The 15,884-nt window shown below is 45.5% G+C and overlaps 1 protein-coding gene across 1 annotated transcript in view; it reads right to left on the bottom strand.

The window, feature by feature from the left end:
- The window catches only part of LOC142793419 (scoloptoxin SSD976-like), a 29,633-nt gene extending 20,422 nt beyond the window's left edge, over positions 1–9,211 (bottom strand). The window contains exons 1-2 of the mRNA XM_075885775.1: positions 8,945–9,211; positions 2,790–2,883 (exon numbers count right to left, since the gene is read on the bottom strand). Coding sequence (XP_075741890.1) covers positions 2,790–2,883; positions 8,945–9,211 — 361 coding nt within the window. The remainder of the gene's footprint in view (positions 1–2,789; positions 2,884–8,944) is intronic.
- Positions 9,212–15,884: the final 6,673 nt, after the last annotated feature.

Below are 15,884 nucleotides of genomic sequence, written 5' to 3' on the forward strand. Positions count from 1 at the left end.
AACGATTCGCTCGGGTATATGTGCGAAAGGCTGCGTCACTTAGAAGACTTGACGCCGGTAATTGGTACCATGCGTGAAACGTTGAGTTTAGCCATGCCCCTTTACCTCACGCTACGTATATACCTTAGCATAGCTAAGCTAAGTCAATGCTAGATTTGTTTAGTTGCGTGACTACTTGCCTCGTGTTAAGCGAATCGATCCCGGTGACTAGTTGCTGCGTGATGTCATGGGATATTAGGAAACGTAACTGACACGCCCATCGTATTTTTTATATTTCACGCCGGACAAATGGGCCCACGTGCTACGATGGTGAAGCAGGAGCTGGGGAGGATAAATCGGGTGCGTACCGGTTCATTACGATAAAAGTGCTTTGTTTGTTCGCTGATGTTGATTGATATGTGGTGTTTAACGTCCCAAAACCACCACATGATTTTGAGACACGCCGTAGTGGAGGGCTCCGGAAATTTCGACCACCTGGGGTTCTTTAACGTGCACCCAAATCTGACCACACGGACCTACAACATTTCCGCCTCCATCGGAAATGCAGCCGCCGCAGCCGGGATTCGAACCCACGGTTTCGTTTGTTCGCAGTAAGCTGCGCAATGAAAGGCTATAAGAGCTCCGCTCACATCCATCGGTCACCGTCTTTTTTACCATTCCACCGGCTGAAACCGAACTCAGGATAAAAACACGAGTTGACTGCCCAGATGCTTCTATCCGCAGTGTTATTAAACTGGTATACTAGAACTAATGCTTGGCAAAGATCCGGCTGAACAGAATTGAAAGCTCCGCAAGTGAACGTTTTAAACGCGTTGAAGAACGCCAGATAAAATGGCAACGAAAGAATTCGCACATTCTTTAGTGCCCAGAAATCGCGGACACAAGAAATGACACTCAATAGTTCAACATTTTTTTAGTAGTCAGAAAATGCTGTCGAATTGTAGTCAAGGCTCCGAGGCTACACGAGCCAAATATTATGGCTGAGCACGTGGCCTGGAGTTTGCAATAAATTCTCAAAGTTCTGGGATCTCGAAATGGCGAGCTCCGCGTTTTTGGATTGCTCGGACACAGCAGACGCTATCGGAACAAACCAAACAATACAGATTTATTTAACTGCTTTAACATCAATTGAATATACAGAATACACATTATTTAACTGCATTTAACATCACTTGTGATCCACACGCTAAACGACCTTGCACCATATTACACTACAATCAACAACATGACAAACCAGGCGGTGTCACCAACGCTCGACTCACCACGAGGGCTCCCGGCAGACGGCCCACGGTGCCGTGCACCGGGGTCCCACTGCGAGAGAGCCGTTCGCGCCAAATGCCACGCGCAAAAAGGAGACTCTCTCAACTCTCTCGTGCTCCACTGAGGCTTGCCGCCAGGAGTCACCGCCGGCGCTACCGATCTAACCATGATGATGATAGTGGTGATCAACACTCGCGAACACAACGCCACCTACCGTTCAATAGTTATAGCCCCGAAATACAGCTTCTGCGCGTGACACATGCGCCACGCAGCGCAAAGAACTTTTCAGGGGTCGTCAGCACCACCACAATCAGCCAAAAATTGTTTTTTCGCCTTTCGTCAAATGATGCTACAGGCTCTAAAAGCAGTGCGTCACAGGCCCTAGTGACGCCATTTGCTGACTTGTGCGTGGCGTGCTCTGAAGTTACGGAGCCCGTCACGAGAGGCCGCCACCTGTTTCCGCGTGCCCGCACAAGAGGAAAAGGAAAAAGCGCTTGAGGCCAAGAGGCACGCCTGACGCACATTCTTCCCCAGTTCCATCTGTCCATGCTTCGCTTCTAGCGACAAATATTTGCAACGCAGACCGTACTGGACGAATTGTAAAAAAAAATTTGGCAATCATTTCGTTAGGCAATAAGCTCTTTTACAGAATTCATTTGATGGCTACATGGAAACGTGCTGCAGCACCCTTTTAAGGCATAAAGTTCATAAAAAAATATGTTTTCTTACTGAACTGCAACATGTCTAAATTTAATGGCACATGACCTGGTGATGTCAATTATTGCATGAAACTTTTGAAATGAGCAATTTTAGGGTTACATTTAAACCTGAACACCCACTTTAACAACTCTAATCTGCGTCCAGGAACAGTGAAATTAAGTAGAAACTATGGTGTCATTAGTACTGGAGTGCACATAGACGGGGGGCGGCAGGGGGGTGTCAGATTTCTCCTCTATTCCCCTAAAAAGGGAGGGTACAAAGTCTGGCCCTTACATTGATTTAATAGGGCTGAGGGAGTACTGCGACTAACCTTTGCCCCCTTAAAGGGGAATCCTGGGCACGCGTATGATCATTAGCATGAACCTTTTCCCATCTTTGGCAACGCTGCAACTCATCAATGCAACCTGTCATTGCAAGTTGCATACGAAGCCCGGAACCCCGCACGATGGCGCCCATGTTTAAACCGTTGCAATTCCTATGTCAATGCTGCTAAGGGTAACTGGGACACGACGTTTGTTACAATTAGGTCACGTTTAAAATTATTTGGCATGATAGATATTGTTTGAAATGTTCGTTTGTATTGCAGTGAGGAATGTTTGGTGTAGAGAGTACGCATTTCTCATTCGAACGAGCTCTATAGCTTAGCCATTGAATAATGGCGTTAAGGCAAACGCCATATAATTTGCTCGTTTCTCATCGCTCAAATGATAATAAACTATAGGGCATCAAGTAGTTAATGCCATTTCGTGCCCTAATGCGGTGCAGATGAAATAGAATGTGTCAAGAAAAGAATGTGTTCGTCAGCTCACCCGTGTCGAGTGCGGAGGCTGTTTTCTCCCGAGTTTTGCCCTCGCACTTGTCCGCAGTGGCCTGAGCGGTCTTTTCCAGGGCGTCTTCCCACTTCTGTAAAATGATAAAGTGGCATACGTATTGTCACATTGTACCGTAACGAAAACTTGTGACTAAATGTACAGCAGTACGTCCTCATCGTCTTTTCTTCAAGCTCGTCTTCACCTTCTCTTCAACAGGGGCACATATATACAAGCCTGCCAGCATGAATAGCAACGGCACTAGCTATTGTTACACTAGTGACTGCATTTAGGCAGACTTTTCATGACTTGTGGCAAATTTCTTTAAAAGCAAAAAAAAAAAACTGTCGGGCGTGCGAAACGTTTGCAGCTCAAGCTCCTGCACCTACGATATCCGTGAGAGGCCGACACTACCCAGAGGCGTAGCCTCGGATGGCACACCAGGCCAGAGCTTCCCCCTAAATGTTTTTTCATAGCATACAGAGCAGAAAATGACCATTAAGGCGGTGCCCTTCTATAGATAGAAGAAATGCCCCCTCCCATCCCCCCCCCCCCCCCAAAAAAAAACAATTCGGGCTACTTCCCCGCACCAGAGAACTTTTTTACAAGTACATCAGCTCATTTCTTAAGAATAGAAAATCTGCCATTCGTCTAGGGTCTCTCGGCTCGAAGCCATCTGATCTTCAATTCGGAGGCACCCCACAAGGGGCAGTGCTCTCCTCATTTTTATTTAATTTGTCTCTGAGAGCACACTGCCGTAATCTGGTCGAGTGTGATCGTCTCGGCCATGCCTTCTACGCCGACGACAACACCGTCTGGTGCGAGGGAGGTAGTGATGGGCAGATGTAAAAGAGCAATAACAGCGATCAGGGTTCAAGATTTTCTTCGCAAGGCAGGACACTGCTTGTCAGCTAAGAAATCGAAACTGTTTTCTTTTACCAACTTTAATCGGTGCAAAACAAAAAAGGAACTTTTCCTGAGACCTCAATAACAACAGCGAACGGCTTCATTATCCCGGTCATATCGAGAATTAGAATTCTGGCTATGTTCCTCGAGGAGGATTGCAGTATAACACCTACACTTCAGAACGCACAGCAGCGTTTTTAAGTGTAGGCGTTAAATTGAACAGACTGCAGGCAGTCGCTTTGCAAATGTTACAGACGAACGCGTATTCATCTCCGTTTATGCATTCAGAATTCATAAAAAGAACAAGACGAGGCTGTCCACGCTGTGGTCATTTGAGGTGCACACTTGAACACATGATGTGGCCGTATCACTACTTCCGCGTGGGTTCAGGGTCTCTCTTCAAGCATTAACACTAGCTCCGACTCATCACCAGCTGCGCAAAGGACCAGCAGCTTAGGGCTGTCCAGAGAGCCCACGAAGTCGCCGAGAGCCTGAACCTCCCGGTGCCATCGTGGGTGCCGTCGGCAGTTGGTATCCCTGACGGGTACACTCTCGTCTTCTCAAGACCAAATAAAGTATTTTGACTAACTGACTCACTGACAGCCAAAGCTATGCGGCAGTTATACAAAATTATCAGGTGCTAGTGGGGATGTGGAGGTGAAGCATACAAAATTATTCAAATACCGGGCTTCGCGCGACATCTTTCCGGGTCGCCAAACGTGTGGCGTGTTTTTGAGGGACCTGCGTCAACGGTATGCCGTGTTACCATGGCGGTTACGTTGCTTGGATGCTGACCTCAAAGGTCATGGTTTCGAACCCGTAAGTGGCAGTCGTCTTTCGATGATTTGATTTTTGATTTATTGATTCCTCAAAGGTCCCATAGAGACATTACATGAGGGGTGGGCATGACACGGCACTTGAAAGAAGGGTAACAACATGGTAACGGCAACAGACTATGTACATAAGTTATGGCGGCACTTCTATGTAAGGGGTGCGGCACAATACTAGAAAGGAGGGTTACAATATCGTAGCGACAGCAACAGAATGGGTACATTAATTATGGGGACACTACAATGGCGTGCTTGAAAGGAGATTGGTCCATGGTGGTAGCAACTTCAGCAGGTAGGTCATTCCAGTCTCGGGATGTGCGTATGAAAAATGATTGTTGGAATGTATTAGTATGGGCACGTTCCGGATAGACTGCGTTTGCGTGGCTAGTACGGGAAATACGGTGGGCTAGTCGGATGTACTGATTTCTGAGTTGTTGTGAGTGGAAGAATTTGTGGTAAAGACACAGTCGAGCTATTTTGCGGCGAGATTGAAGTGACGGAAGGTCAAGGTCTGCTTTTAACACTGAAACACTTGAATAATGAGAGTAATCAGGCAAAACAAATCGGGCCGCGTGATTTTGGACAGATTCCAGGGTGTTGATCAAATAAGTTTGGTAAGGATCGAAGATAGCGTTTGCATATTCTAATTTGGGCCGCACGAAACTTTAGTATGCAAGTAATTTTATTGAAGGAGGGGTTAGGCCAAGATTACGGCACAGGTAGCCAAGAGCACGGTTAGCTGAGTTCGTTATGTGGTTAATGTGACAAGACCAGTTTAAGTCGTGGGATATATGGATACCTAAGTATTTAACCGAGTCGGCAGAATCAATAGCAATATTGTTATTAGTATACTTAGGCTGCACAAAATTGTGGCGGCGGTGGAAAGAAACGTGCACAGTCTTTTGGGCATTTAACGACATCAGCCAGTTATCGCACCAAACCTGCACGCGAAGTAAGTCTTCTTGTAGTGCGGATATGTCACAGGTGCTACTTATAGAGCGATAAATGACGCAGTCGTCTGCGAAAAGACGGATGTTCGATGTAAGATTTGTGAGGAGATCATTTATATATATGAGAAAAAGAAGTGGCCCCAGAACGGTTCCTTGTGGAACACCGGAGAGCACGTGCGTGAGTGATGATGTATGCGAATTGGCGTTGACGAATTGCTGGCGGTCATTTAGAAATGCGCTTATCCAGTTCAACACAAAGGGTCCAGATTAAGGCGAGACAATTTTAGCAGTAGGCGATTGTGTGGGACTTTATCAAATGCTTTTTCAAAATCAATAAAAATTGCATCAGTTGGAAAGTTGTGGTCTAGGCATGAATGTACGTCATGAAGGAACATGGAAAACTGAGTGTCACAGGAATGATCTTTACGGAAATCATGCTGATTAGGATTGAAGAAATTAACGGAATGCAAGAATTTGGCAATGTGCGAATACAATACATGTTCCAGGATTTTAGAGCAGACACTGGTAATTGAAATCGGTCGGTAATTATTGGGGCTCAAACGATTTTCCTATTTAAATACTGGTATGACCTTGCCGATGCGCCAGTCATAGGGAACCGATCCTGTGTTCAGAGACTGTTGAAAAATGAGTGAGAGAAACAAGCTGCTCATGCGTTTGGTGTTTTTTAGTACTTTAGCATTGATACCATCAATACCAACAGATGATGAATTTTTCAGCGAGTCAATTACTTTCACTATGCCTTGTGGTTCAAACATAATACTCGGATACTCGGCATGGGGGGGGGGGGGTTATCACAAGAAGGGACAGTAGGAAGGTCATTCAAGAGTTCACGTGTAAAAACAGCGCTAAATGCGCTGTTTAATATATCTGGTACTTCACAGTCCGTAACAGGGAGTTCAGAGCTATCGCACAGGGAAACAGAGTTAGATGCACTGGGATTAATCGTTTTCCAGAAGCGCTTTGGATCAGTGCGTAGCATATAGGGTAATGTGACAGAGAAGAAACTTTGTTTAGCGTGGGCGGCTGAGGATTTGTAATCGTTTTCAGCCGTGTAATATTTTTGCCAGGCTTGATTCGTGTTAGAATATTTAGCTGCTTGGAATAATCGCTTTTTCTTATTGTTTAAGCGTTTGAGGGAAGTATTAAACCACGGAGAACTCGGGCGTTCCGATATCGTTTTAGTAGGAATATAAAGGCGTATTAGGCGTTGCATCTCTGATTTAAAAAGAAGCCAGTTGGATTCAAGTGAACGCTGCGCAAAGCTGGCTGAAAAATTTTCAAAGAACGTTGATAAATCCCGGTTCATACTGTCGTAATACCCTTTATCGTACAACGTAAGCGTTTTTCTGGTTTTTTTACTTGTGTGTAAACTGCATGAGAATGAGGCATGCACAACCAAATGATCACTCAGGCCACGCAGGTATGGAGACGAAATGCCACTTACTATCATATAGTGGTTTTGGGACGTTCAACCCCACATATAAATCAAATGGTAGAGGTCCATGTACTGTGTGATTTCAGCGCACGTTAAAGAACCCTAGATAATCGAAACTTCCGGAGCGTTTCACTACGGCGTGCCGCATAATCATATCGTGGTTTGTCAGCTAAACTTTCGGATACTATAATTAGCGTCACCACACATGCGTTTATTTCAGGCTCACGTCATTAAGGGTGTGTAATGTTGGGCGTTAATTCGCGTGGGTATTGCCAGCCGAGTAAAAATAAGAAAAAGAGTGGGCAATGACGACTTTCGTTCTTCTAAGTACTTTTGGTTTTGCTAATGCAGCATGTTTTTTTCAGGGAGAAAAATGATCCTGTGTTACTTATATCTACGCTAGTGGTTTCCTTGGTGACGCAATGTCGTTTATGAACTAATTTTCTCATCAAATTACGGTGTATTGTGATTTAGTGCAAAATTTATTTAGTTGTCGGATCTCTATCGGCAGGTGTATTTCTTTTTCTGTATGTGTCTATGTACACTATTCTCTACGCCTCCTCTGTAACCATACTTCTTGAAGACAGCTGCCTTCTGACATGAATTTCGAATCTTGCAGGCATTGCGTTCTGGCGTGCTTTCCGCCGATTTTCGCTGTCACCCCTCCAGGGGAGCCTCCCACTGGCTCACTTTTTCCAACAAACGTCTACGACGCTGTTTCAGGTGAGCGTTTCATTGGCTCACCTTCCCCACTGCGCCTCACGCTAGACACCACATATCTCTTTTAACCAAGCTTCACTGTCGCCTTCTAAACTGAAGTGCTCGGTGATTTACTCTCACCGTATTGTAAGACTTCGTGGCCGGCGCTGAGCTAAGACCAACAGAGAGCGATGGTCCACTAAGAACAACTGTATTTTATTAAAGAGTAATTTGACTCCCTTGTGGCTCCAGCCGCACCTATGACTATTTAAAGATGCACGTTAGCTCTCTTTGAAGATCACAATACTCCAGCTGGTTGGTCGTGGGACCTAAGAGAAAAAAACCAGTCGCTTTAAATAGAGAAATATACGCGGCAAGTCAGCACTCACTGATAAGATCAAAACACAGGATGTCAGTGAACTTGCTGCTGCGTTGGGGGCTGGCTGGTCCCGACGAATTAGAAGAAGAAGACGGCCGACGGAGACGTACGCGGCCGTCGGGGACGCCGACCAGCCCGAACACGCGGGTTGGCGCGAAGCGCCGAAGAGAAGAACAACAACCGCTCTCCACGGTTACCCAACGCACACTCCTTTTATTTTACAGTCGCCTTGAAATCCTGGATGCCTGAGCGGCGCCCCCTGGCATCCTCACATGTCATTCCGAAAGCGAAAACCCAGAACACAACACTTGCACAGCTGCCACTATAATTGGCCCCTACTTTCGCTATTCTATCAGAAGAGCGAAAGTATTGGCCAGTTTGTTCTAATTCTGGTATTCGTTTGTTCCATTTTCTCATAAGAGTGGACAGCAATTGTTACGTCATGCACTGGCAGTTCTGTTGAACAAACCAAGATATTAACGTGGAACAGTGCAGCATACGCAATATACGAAAGTGTTTCATTCCACGATGTGAGTGCTTTGTTCCTTAAGTGTTGTTAATGTTTCTGTAAATTTTTAATTATTATAAAGCTGTTCACATCATAATAAATAACATTAGATGTTGACCTGCAATGTGAAATGGTTAAAATTTATTGTTAGTGTATATTATAGCCCTTTTTGTGTGCCTTGTATACGGGGGCGTGGGCTCTTCTGAAAAGAACTGATTTTCACTTTTTGCCCGAGCACTCCCGCACAAGGATGATGCAAATAAATTTCGACTTCTACTTTTAGCTAGCCGCTCGCTCTTTTCGCCAAAAAGGCCATTGCAGTGAGCGAAGTGGCCCTCGTGCGGTCTGTAGCTTCTACGCAAGCTATTTTCTTAGAGTTTACCACGAGTCTTCCAAATCTCAGACACCCAAAGGTGACCGTACTCACCAGTGTCTTCATATTGCTCGCCTTGGCGAAGGTAGCTAGATCGCCGCTGGCCACCATCGACCGGTACTCGTTGTGCTTGGCAATCAGAGCCTGCTTGACGTCTTCGGTGAGCTTGGTCGGAAGGGGATCGCAGTCCGAGGCTTGCCGCACGAACATGCGCAGCATGCTCCTGAGGACTGACGGCGGCGCGTCTTCGGCTCCTGCACCGCTCCCGACTGCCGTCAGAAAAACGAGAAACAGCGGCGGAGCCACCCTGCTGAGCGACATGGCTGGTTCTTCTTAGAGCGCGCGATTTGACGACGATGATGATGGTCCTTGGATCATTGGCACATGACTTAAGCACGCGACTTAGTTCGACTCCTTCCTCGTGCTATCGTCGTCGTCGTCGTCTTCAGAAGTGCGCGTGTTATTATACTAGCACAGGACACTTTATAGTGAGAGCGTCTGGAAGTTTCAATTACCTGGGGTTCTTTAACGTCCACGCAACCCTGAATATACGGGTTCCTAGCACGTAGCAATATTTATTTAAAATAGCAGTACTACAAATTTGGAGTTTCATATTATATTGAACACAGCATGTCCTCCATTATATTTGTTTTGTATTATGTTTATACATATGCTTTTCTATATCTAAGCAAGTTACTGCTGCATACCTCATATCTGATTTACTTACGCTTCTTCTGTAATTTTAGTCACATATCTTGGTATTTATACATTTTGTAATTTATTGCGTCGCTGAACTGCTACCGTTTGTCTTTTAAATAAGTTTATTTTTATTTTTTTAAAGCTGCCTCGGTAAGCCTCAGGCATCAACAACGTTCTACTTCGGCAATGTATGCGTAACGGAGATTAAGACGTGCAATGAGAAAAAAACAATAAAACAAGCGAAATATTTGTGTGAAACTGTTGATTTAGTCCGTACAAGCACTCAATCAGCACTAAATTAATCTGACCAAGGAGGTCTGTTTTAAGTATGGGAACACTGCCTGTTTACTTGTAAGAATCTGATATGAGTCTTCAGACCATCGTAATATATGTTAGTGTTCCAGTCTCACTGTCCTTTCGGGCATCCGAAAGATGTCTAGCACGGATGTGCCATGTTTTATGTTATATCCCATCTGACACGGAGCAACTGATGTTTCAACTTCATGTCTTTCTCTGCCTTTCTGGCTGTTCTTGTCTTATGTTCACTTTAATTTGCGGCGACTATGTATTAGCTTGCAATATATTTACAAAACAATTTTCTAATTCAGGGACCCTTGCATTTTTTTATTATTTATTGTCTCCGAGATAACTTTATTTCAAGTGTCGTGGCTCTAATGCATACTATTCTCGCTTCCCTGTCATTCATTCAATCTAGCTCAGGCTTCAGACGCAATTACTTTTTCATAAGAGAGATAGCTGAAGCCTTCGCCATCTGCGAAAATTCCTGCACGTGTGTCAGGACACCATTGGTTGCATTGCTACATGATAAACTGACTTGCTTGGATAACTCGCCATTAGGTTACAAGCCTGTAGTTTTTTGCTTGCTTGCTTGCTTGCTTATGACTTGACTATTTGGCTCCTACCCACTACGGGGTATTGGTCATTAAAAGCGACTGTTGATATAAGGGGATATTTATGTAAGAGCGAAGGTCTTTAAGCCCGCACTCCGCTGTCACCATCGCCACCGTCGAAGCTCCCTGCGCCGGGCAAGCGCGCCGAGCAAAACAACAGGCGCGTGCTCCCGCCAGATGGCTCGTGCTGCGCTGAGTTGTCCCCGCCATCATACACAGTAAACCTTCTTTACCCCCCACCACCTCCAAGCCCTACCGCCTTCGTGAAAGCCAGCAGCGAGATCAGGCGCACAGATACTGCGTCCCATTTGCAAGGAGCTTCGCTCGTCGGTTGTATTCGTATGCGGAATAAGGGAGAGAGAGAGACGTAACTAGACTTTATTACTTTCCGGCAAATTTCTGGGCTAGGCTCCCACCTAGGAGCTAACAGAGAGACCGTGCGGGAGAAGTGCTATTTTTTTTATCATGTGCATAGGTTCTGCGAGCATGTTTTTCTTTCTTAGTTTTCGTTTTCTTTTGTTTCATTTAAATAGAGTGCTCGGTTGTCAGTCACTGCTCATGTTGTCTTCTTCTATGTATTCCGTCTTCTGTATGGTTTCAAAACGAAACCTGACAAACTAACCCAACTCATCCTTTTGCTGCATTTCTTCGAACACTGTTCTAACTCAAGAGGAGAACTTTCTTTCTGCTGCAGATTATAGACCCATTCCGCGTAGTGGGTACGGCCTAGTAGAGCTGCAAATCATCATCGTGACCTCTCGTATTAGTTCTAATAGCATTTTCATATTCATCATTGTTTGAGTCTGACGAGAACCACCGTCATCATCATCATCATCATCATCATCATCATCATCATCGAAGAAGAGGACGAGTGCATGCTTGAGCGAGGGCGCCGACTTTCGATCAAGTGATTGCAGGTAATCTATAAACACGTCTGGACTCAAGAGCACGCACTGTGGGACGCGGCTCGTCGAATTCAGGGTTCCGCTTACTGCTTCCGTAAAATAGCGGCATAAATTTCGTCGCATCTTCAGTAAACGCTTGTGCTATTCCCGAGCTATTCATTAGATCGCCGTGGCTGTTTGTCAGATACATTAATGTGTGAGGCGATGTTTGGCTTGTTTACATATTTATGAATCTGATATCTGTCTTGTAAACTCTCGTTCAGCACGTACACCTAGTTGCACCTTGGAACATCAGTTTATTGGCGGCCTTCCTGCGTACACTGTGACAGGTTCGTTAATTCCTGCCGGGGAGTTCAAGCGGTAATGAAATAGCATGCCTAAATATAAAAAATGCAGATGACATATCGCGCGGTAAACTAAGCTGGGCAAGAATACAAAAGAACGGTGCAAAATACCGCATCACTAAATAAATGGGATTAATATCATATAGGCCATACCCATAGCGAAATTAATTGGTCCACTCATATCTTCCCGTTCCTCTTAATCATTACTATTTGAATGTGCAAGCCATGGCTGCCCTAATACCTCGAATACGCGCAGCTAAGTTAACGTACCATACCTGACGGCAGCACCTGAAGGAATGTCCCACATTTGTCGCCATGGCTTTATGTGAACGCTGAGGGCAACAGTTTTTTTTCCGCAACTACACTTCTCTCTAGAGACCAGAATCCTAGCTGCATTGCGTCTAGTATAATTTATCATGTCCAGAGCATTATTATTGTTTCAACTGAAAATCATCATAACATAGCGACCCCCTCAGTATGCTTCCTGATTAATTTCCACGTGCATAATGAGCAATACTTACATTCCGCGGCCACCTAGAGTAATTAGGTTATGTTTTTTTGCTTTTCACAAGCTCATCTTTTTCTTCCTTCCAGTTTTTGTTTTCTTTTTTTGCTATTTATCTGCGCTGCAGTTAAAACTCAGTCATTTAAACATGCCTCTTCTGGCTTTGTTGCGTATGTTTCTCATGCACAGAAATTCATCGTGCATCTTTTCAGGGAACTCACATCATAGGCAACGTTTCTGTTATCATGAGATTCACAGTCATACCCGTAAGACATCGTGGTGTCAGTTGATAACAGCTTGCTTCTTAATTAGAGCTCGCGCATTTTTTGTAGCGTATGCAACACTAGCCGGACGTTGAGCAGTTTCGCGTGGCTTATCGAGAGGTGTGCTGCGCATGTCCGAGGAGCAGTGACGTCACACAAAGCACAGCTGGGGCGCCGGAGGAGGCATGAAAGCTCCCGGAGTGACGGGTCCCCAAAGTGGGCTGGCGCTTGACACGTGTAGACTCGCTCGCTAGTTCGTCCGTTCCTCCACCAGTGCGTGCGTCCGTCCATCCGTCTGTGTGTCCGTCCGCCCATAGCTTACGCTTCGTATATCCCAGCATAGCTGAACTAAGCCACTGCTCTTTTCTTTTTAGTAGTTGTAGGCCCCCATCATGAGCCATTCAGAGCACATTCCTTCGATGGAGGAGGACTGTTCAAGGGTCAAGGAGCACCAACCAGTGCACTCAAAGAAGGCGGCCTCTCTGAGCGACGCAGTGCGTGTCGCATCCGATATGGCCGCTGCGGCTGCCGCAGCCTTCAAGGGAGGGCGCCACCAATCGCTGAGAGGAGTCGGGGGCGAACGACGAGACCCTACCGTTCGAGCGGATGTGGACAAACTGCCGGTATAGAGTTGTCGCACTTGAATAGAATACTGGCTTTTGTACGCTTTAGGATAGATGTGTGCGTGCTTTGGGCGTCTCTTTTACAACGGGGCGGAGACCTGTGCGCCATGAAGCTCAAAACAGCTTTCTTAATAATAATAATAATAATAATAATAATAAAAATAATAATAATAATAATAATAATAATAATAATAATAACGTTGTTGCTGCTGCTGTTGTTGTTGTTTAAGTAGAATCGTATATTTATAGAAACGCAAGACAAAATGCGCTACAGTGGATCAGTAGGTAAAGTGCTCGGCTTCTGATTTGAACACCAAGGGTTCGATTCCGGCGTTTGCACTTCGGTGTCGGCGTAATGTTAAAGGCCCGTGTACTGTGCGACGTGAGTCCACGTCAAAGAGTGCCAGATGGTCGAAATTTCCGCAGCGCTACACTACGGTGTTCCTCCAAATGATATCGTGGTTTAATGACTAACAAGAAAAAATAGAAAAGAAAAAGCCCAATGAATCGACGGGGCAACTTTCAGCGCCCTTCGGCAAAGTGACGTAAGCTTTCCTTGCTGTCTATTTTTGAGCGTTCTCTCTAGATTTCCGGCACAAATCTTGCAACCATTTTTTTATTTACTTTTAATGCACAACTGCTTACCTTTCCACTGTTATCCATGAAACCTAAAGCTTCCTGTAGGCAAGTGCCCAAACATATACCTGGGTGTGTATCTCTTCTGGACTCGGTAGCTCCGTGTTCTTTCCTCAGCTTCCCCTCAGCAAGTACATTTTTCTTCAGTACTGAATCTCATCTTAGAAATACGTGTTCCAGGGCAACATTACCTCGCTTCAAACAGTAAACTGCTTCTTTTTGATGCATCGTAAAATCGCTTCCTCCTTATTTCTTCTTTACCCTTTTGTTAGTTACCATTGGCTCGATCGTGTGCCATCTTTCGATTGTGGCTACACGTGTTGTAACTGAATGAGGAATGAACTGGAATAAAATTCTGTCTAACGATGAAAACTAGTTATCGGAGTTGATGTGCAGGTATGTATACTACGAACCAACTAGGACATTCCTGTAAAATTCTTTTATTCTGCCACAAGGTATGCAGGTTTTTCAGATATTTAAATGTTCAGCAATATCTTTTTGGCGCCGTCATTTATTATATACCAATATGTCTAGGAAACCTGCACAATTTATCACACTTCGCTGTAATTTCACCACGCATTTTCAGATATTCTGTAGTATACGCAAACATGAGTCAACCTTTGTTCGTGAGATAAGACCTTTTTTTTCTCAATTTCTCACAGTTACTATACTCAGTTCATGACACGCGCACGTCCAGAAACAGTGGACGAAGGAGAGCCCCACTGTTGAGTTGAACAAAAGATTCGTGGGACGAAGTGACCTCCTCTGATGGCAGCCTTTGCCATAGCAACGTTCTGAGCAGTTACATAAAGCGAATAGTCGTGTTCACGGTATCATTTGGCTGCGTAAGCTGACGCAGTGCATGCTTTTTCCTCGGCTTGTTTACGACATAGTCGTTCAGAACATACCTGCAATTGTGGCGGTATGGTCTATGTCATATGGGAAAAAACAGCCAGCACTTGAATGGAAGCGCCGACTTCTTATTCAAACCTTAAGGTCTGAATGAAAGTTGCCCTGCGTGCATCTCCCTCACTTGAACAACACTTGCTTAATTGCATATACCTTAGCCCCTAATTTCTTTTTTTTTCACATCGTGGTTACCGGCGTCAAGTTACAGGTTAGCAGGATGTCATTGTCGCGCGTTTTACCGCATTGGAGCTGTCTAAAGGGACCAGCTGAACAGAGTAATCCATAGAAACATTAAAAGTTAACCCGATAGGTAAACTTCGGTTCGTCAAGTACTAATTAATTTATTGATGAGTTCGTTTTCGCATTGGCTTTCGGAAGAGCTACGTTGAAAACTTAGGTAATAGCGCTTCATCTCGATAGTGGGCGTTTGACAGCAAATCAGTTTACATGCTTTTATTCTATGCGTATGGAGATCTGTTAACGAAAGTAATCTCAAATGCAAGCATTGAATAAGACATGCTCATTGTTCATCAAGTACTAATAGATTCATCAAGCAGCTGCGAGAATGCCTAAGTACCGAGCTTTCAATGTCCCAGGGTTCCTGTCGAGACGATGACGACGATCGATTGAGGAGGCGCGATGGTACCACGTCCTTGCTGCGAGTCGTGCAGCGCAGCCCCGCCAGGACGTGCCTCGTCTTTACATCGGTTCTGACTTTCGTCGTTGTCGCACTGCTCGCGCCGTCTCTCGCCCTGTTCTTCAGGAATGCTTCCAAGAAGAGCGACGACAGTGGACACGTTCAGGAGGTGCGGGAGACCTTTTCAACGCAAGTTGCTCTTTGCGGCAAAGAGGCTTGCCGTCGAATGAGCTCCTTGCTCAAGGACTCGCTGGACGTAAGGCGCGACCCTTGCGAAGATTTCCACGAGTACGTGTGCGGTTCGTGGCCAACGAAGCACCCGGGTCACAGTGTCACGCAGGTCCTCGCCTCCGCTTTTCGAAACAACGTTACCAGGCGTGCCAGAGGCGTGCGCATTCCGTATGCTTCCGAAACCTGGAAACAGACCAGCGTGCAGAAGGCAGCAAGGCATCTTGTAGCGTGTGATGACATCGTCGCAGAGGGGCAAGACCAGTCGGCGTACGTCGGGGAAGTTCTGGCGGAAGGCGGCGTCACATGGCCGGATGATGGCGTCGACGGCAAC

The sequence above is a fragment of the Rhipicephalus microplus genome, chromosome 2, assembly GCF_043290135.1.
Source record: "Rhipicephalus microplus isolate Deutch F79 chromosome 2, USDA_Rmic, whole genome shotgun sequence".
Classification (NCBI taxonomy): Eukaryota; Metazoa; Arthropoda; class Arachnida; order Ixodida; family Ixodidae; genus Rhipicephalus; species Rhipicephalus microplus.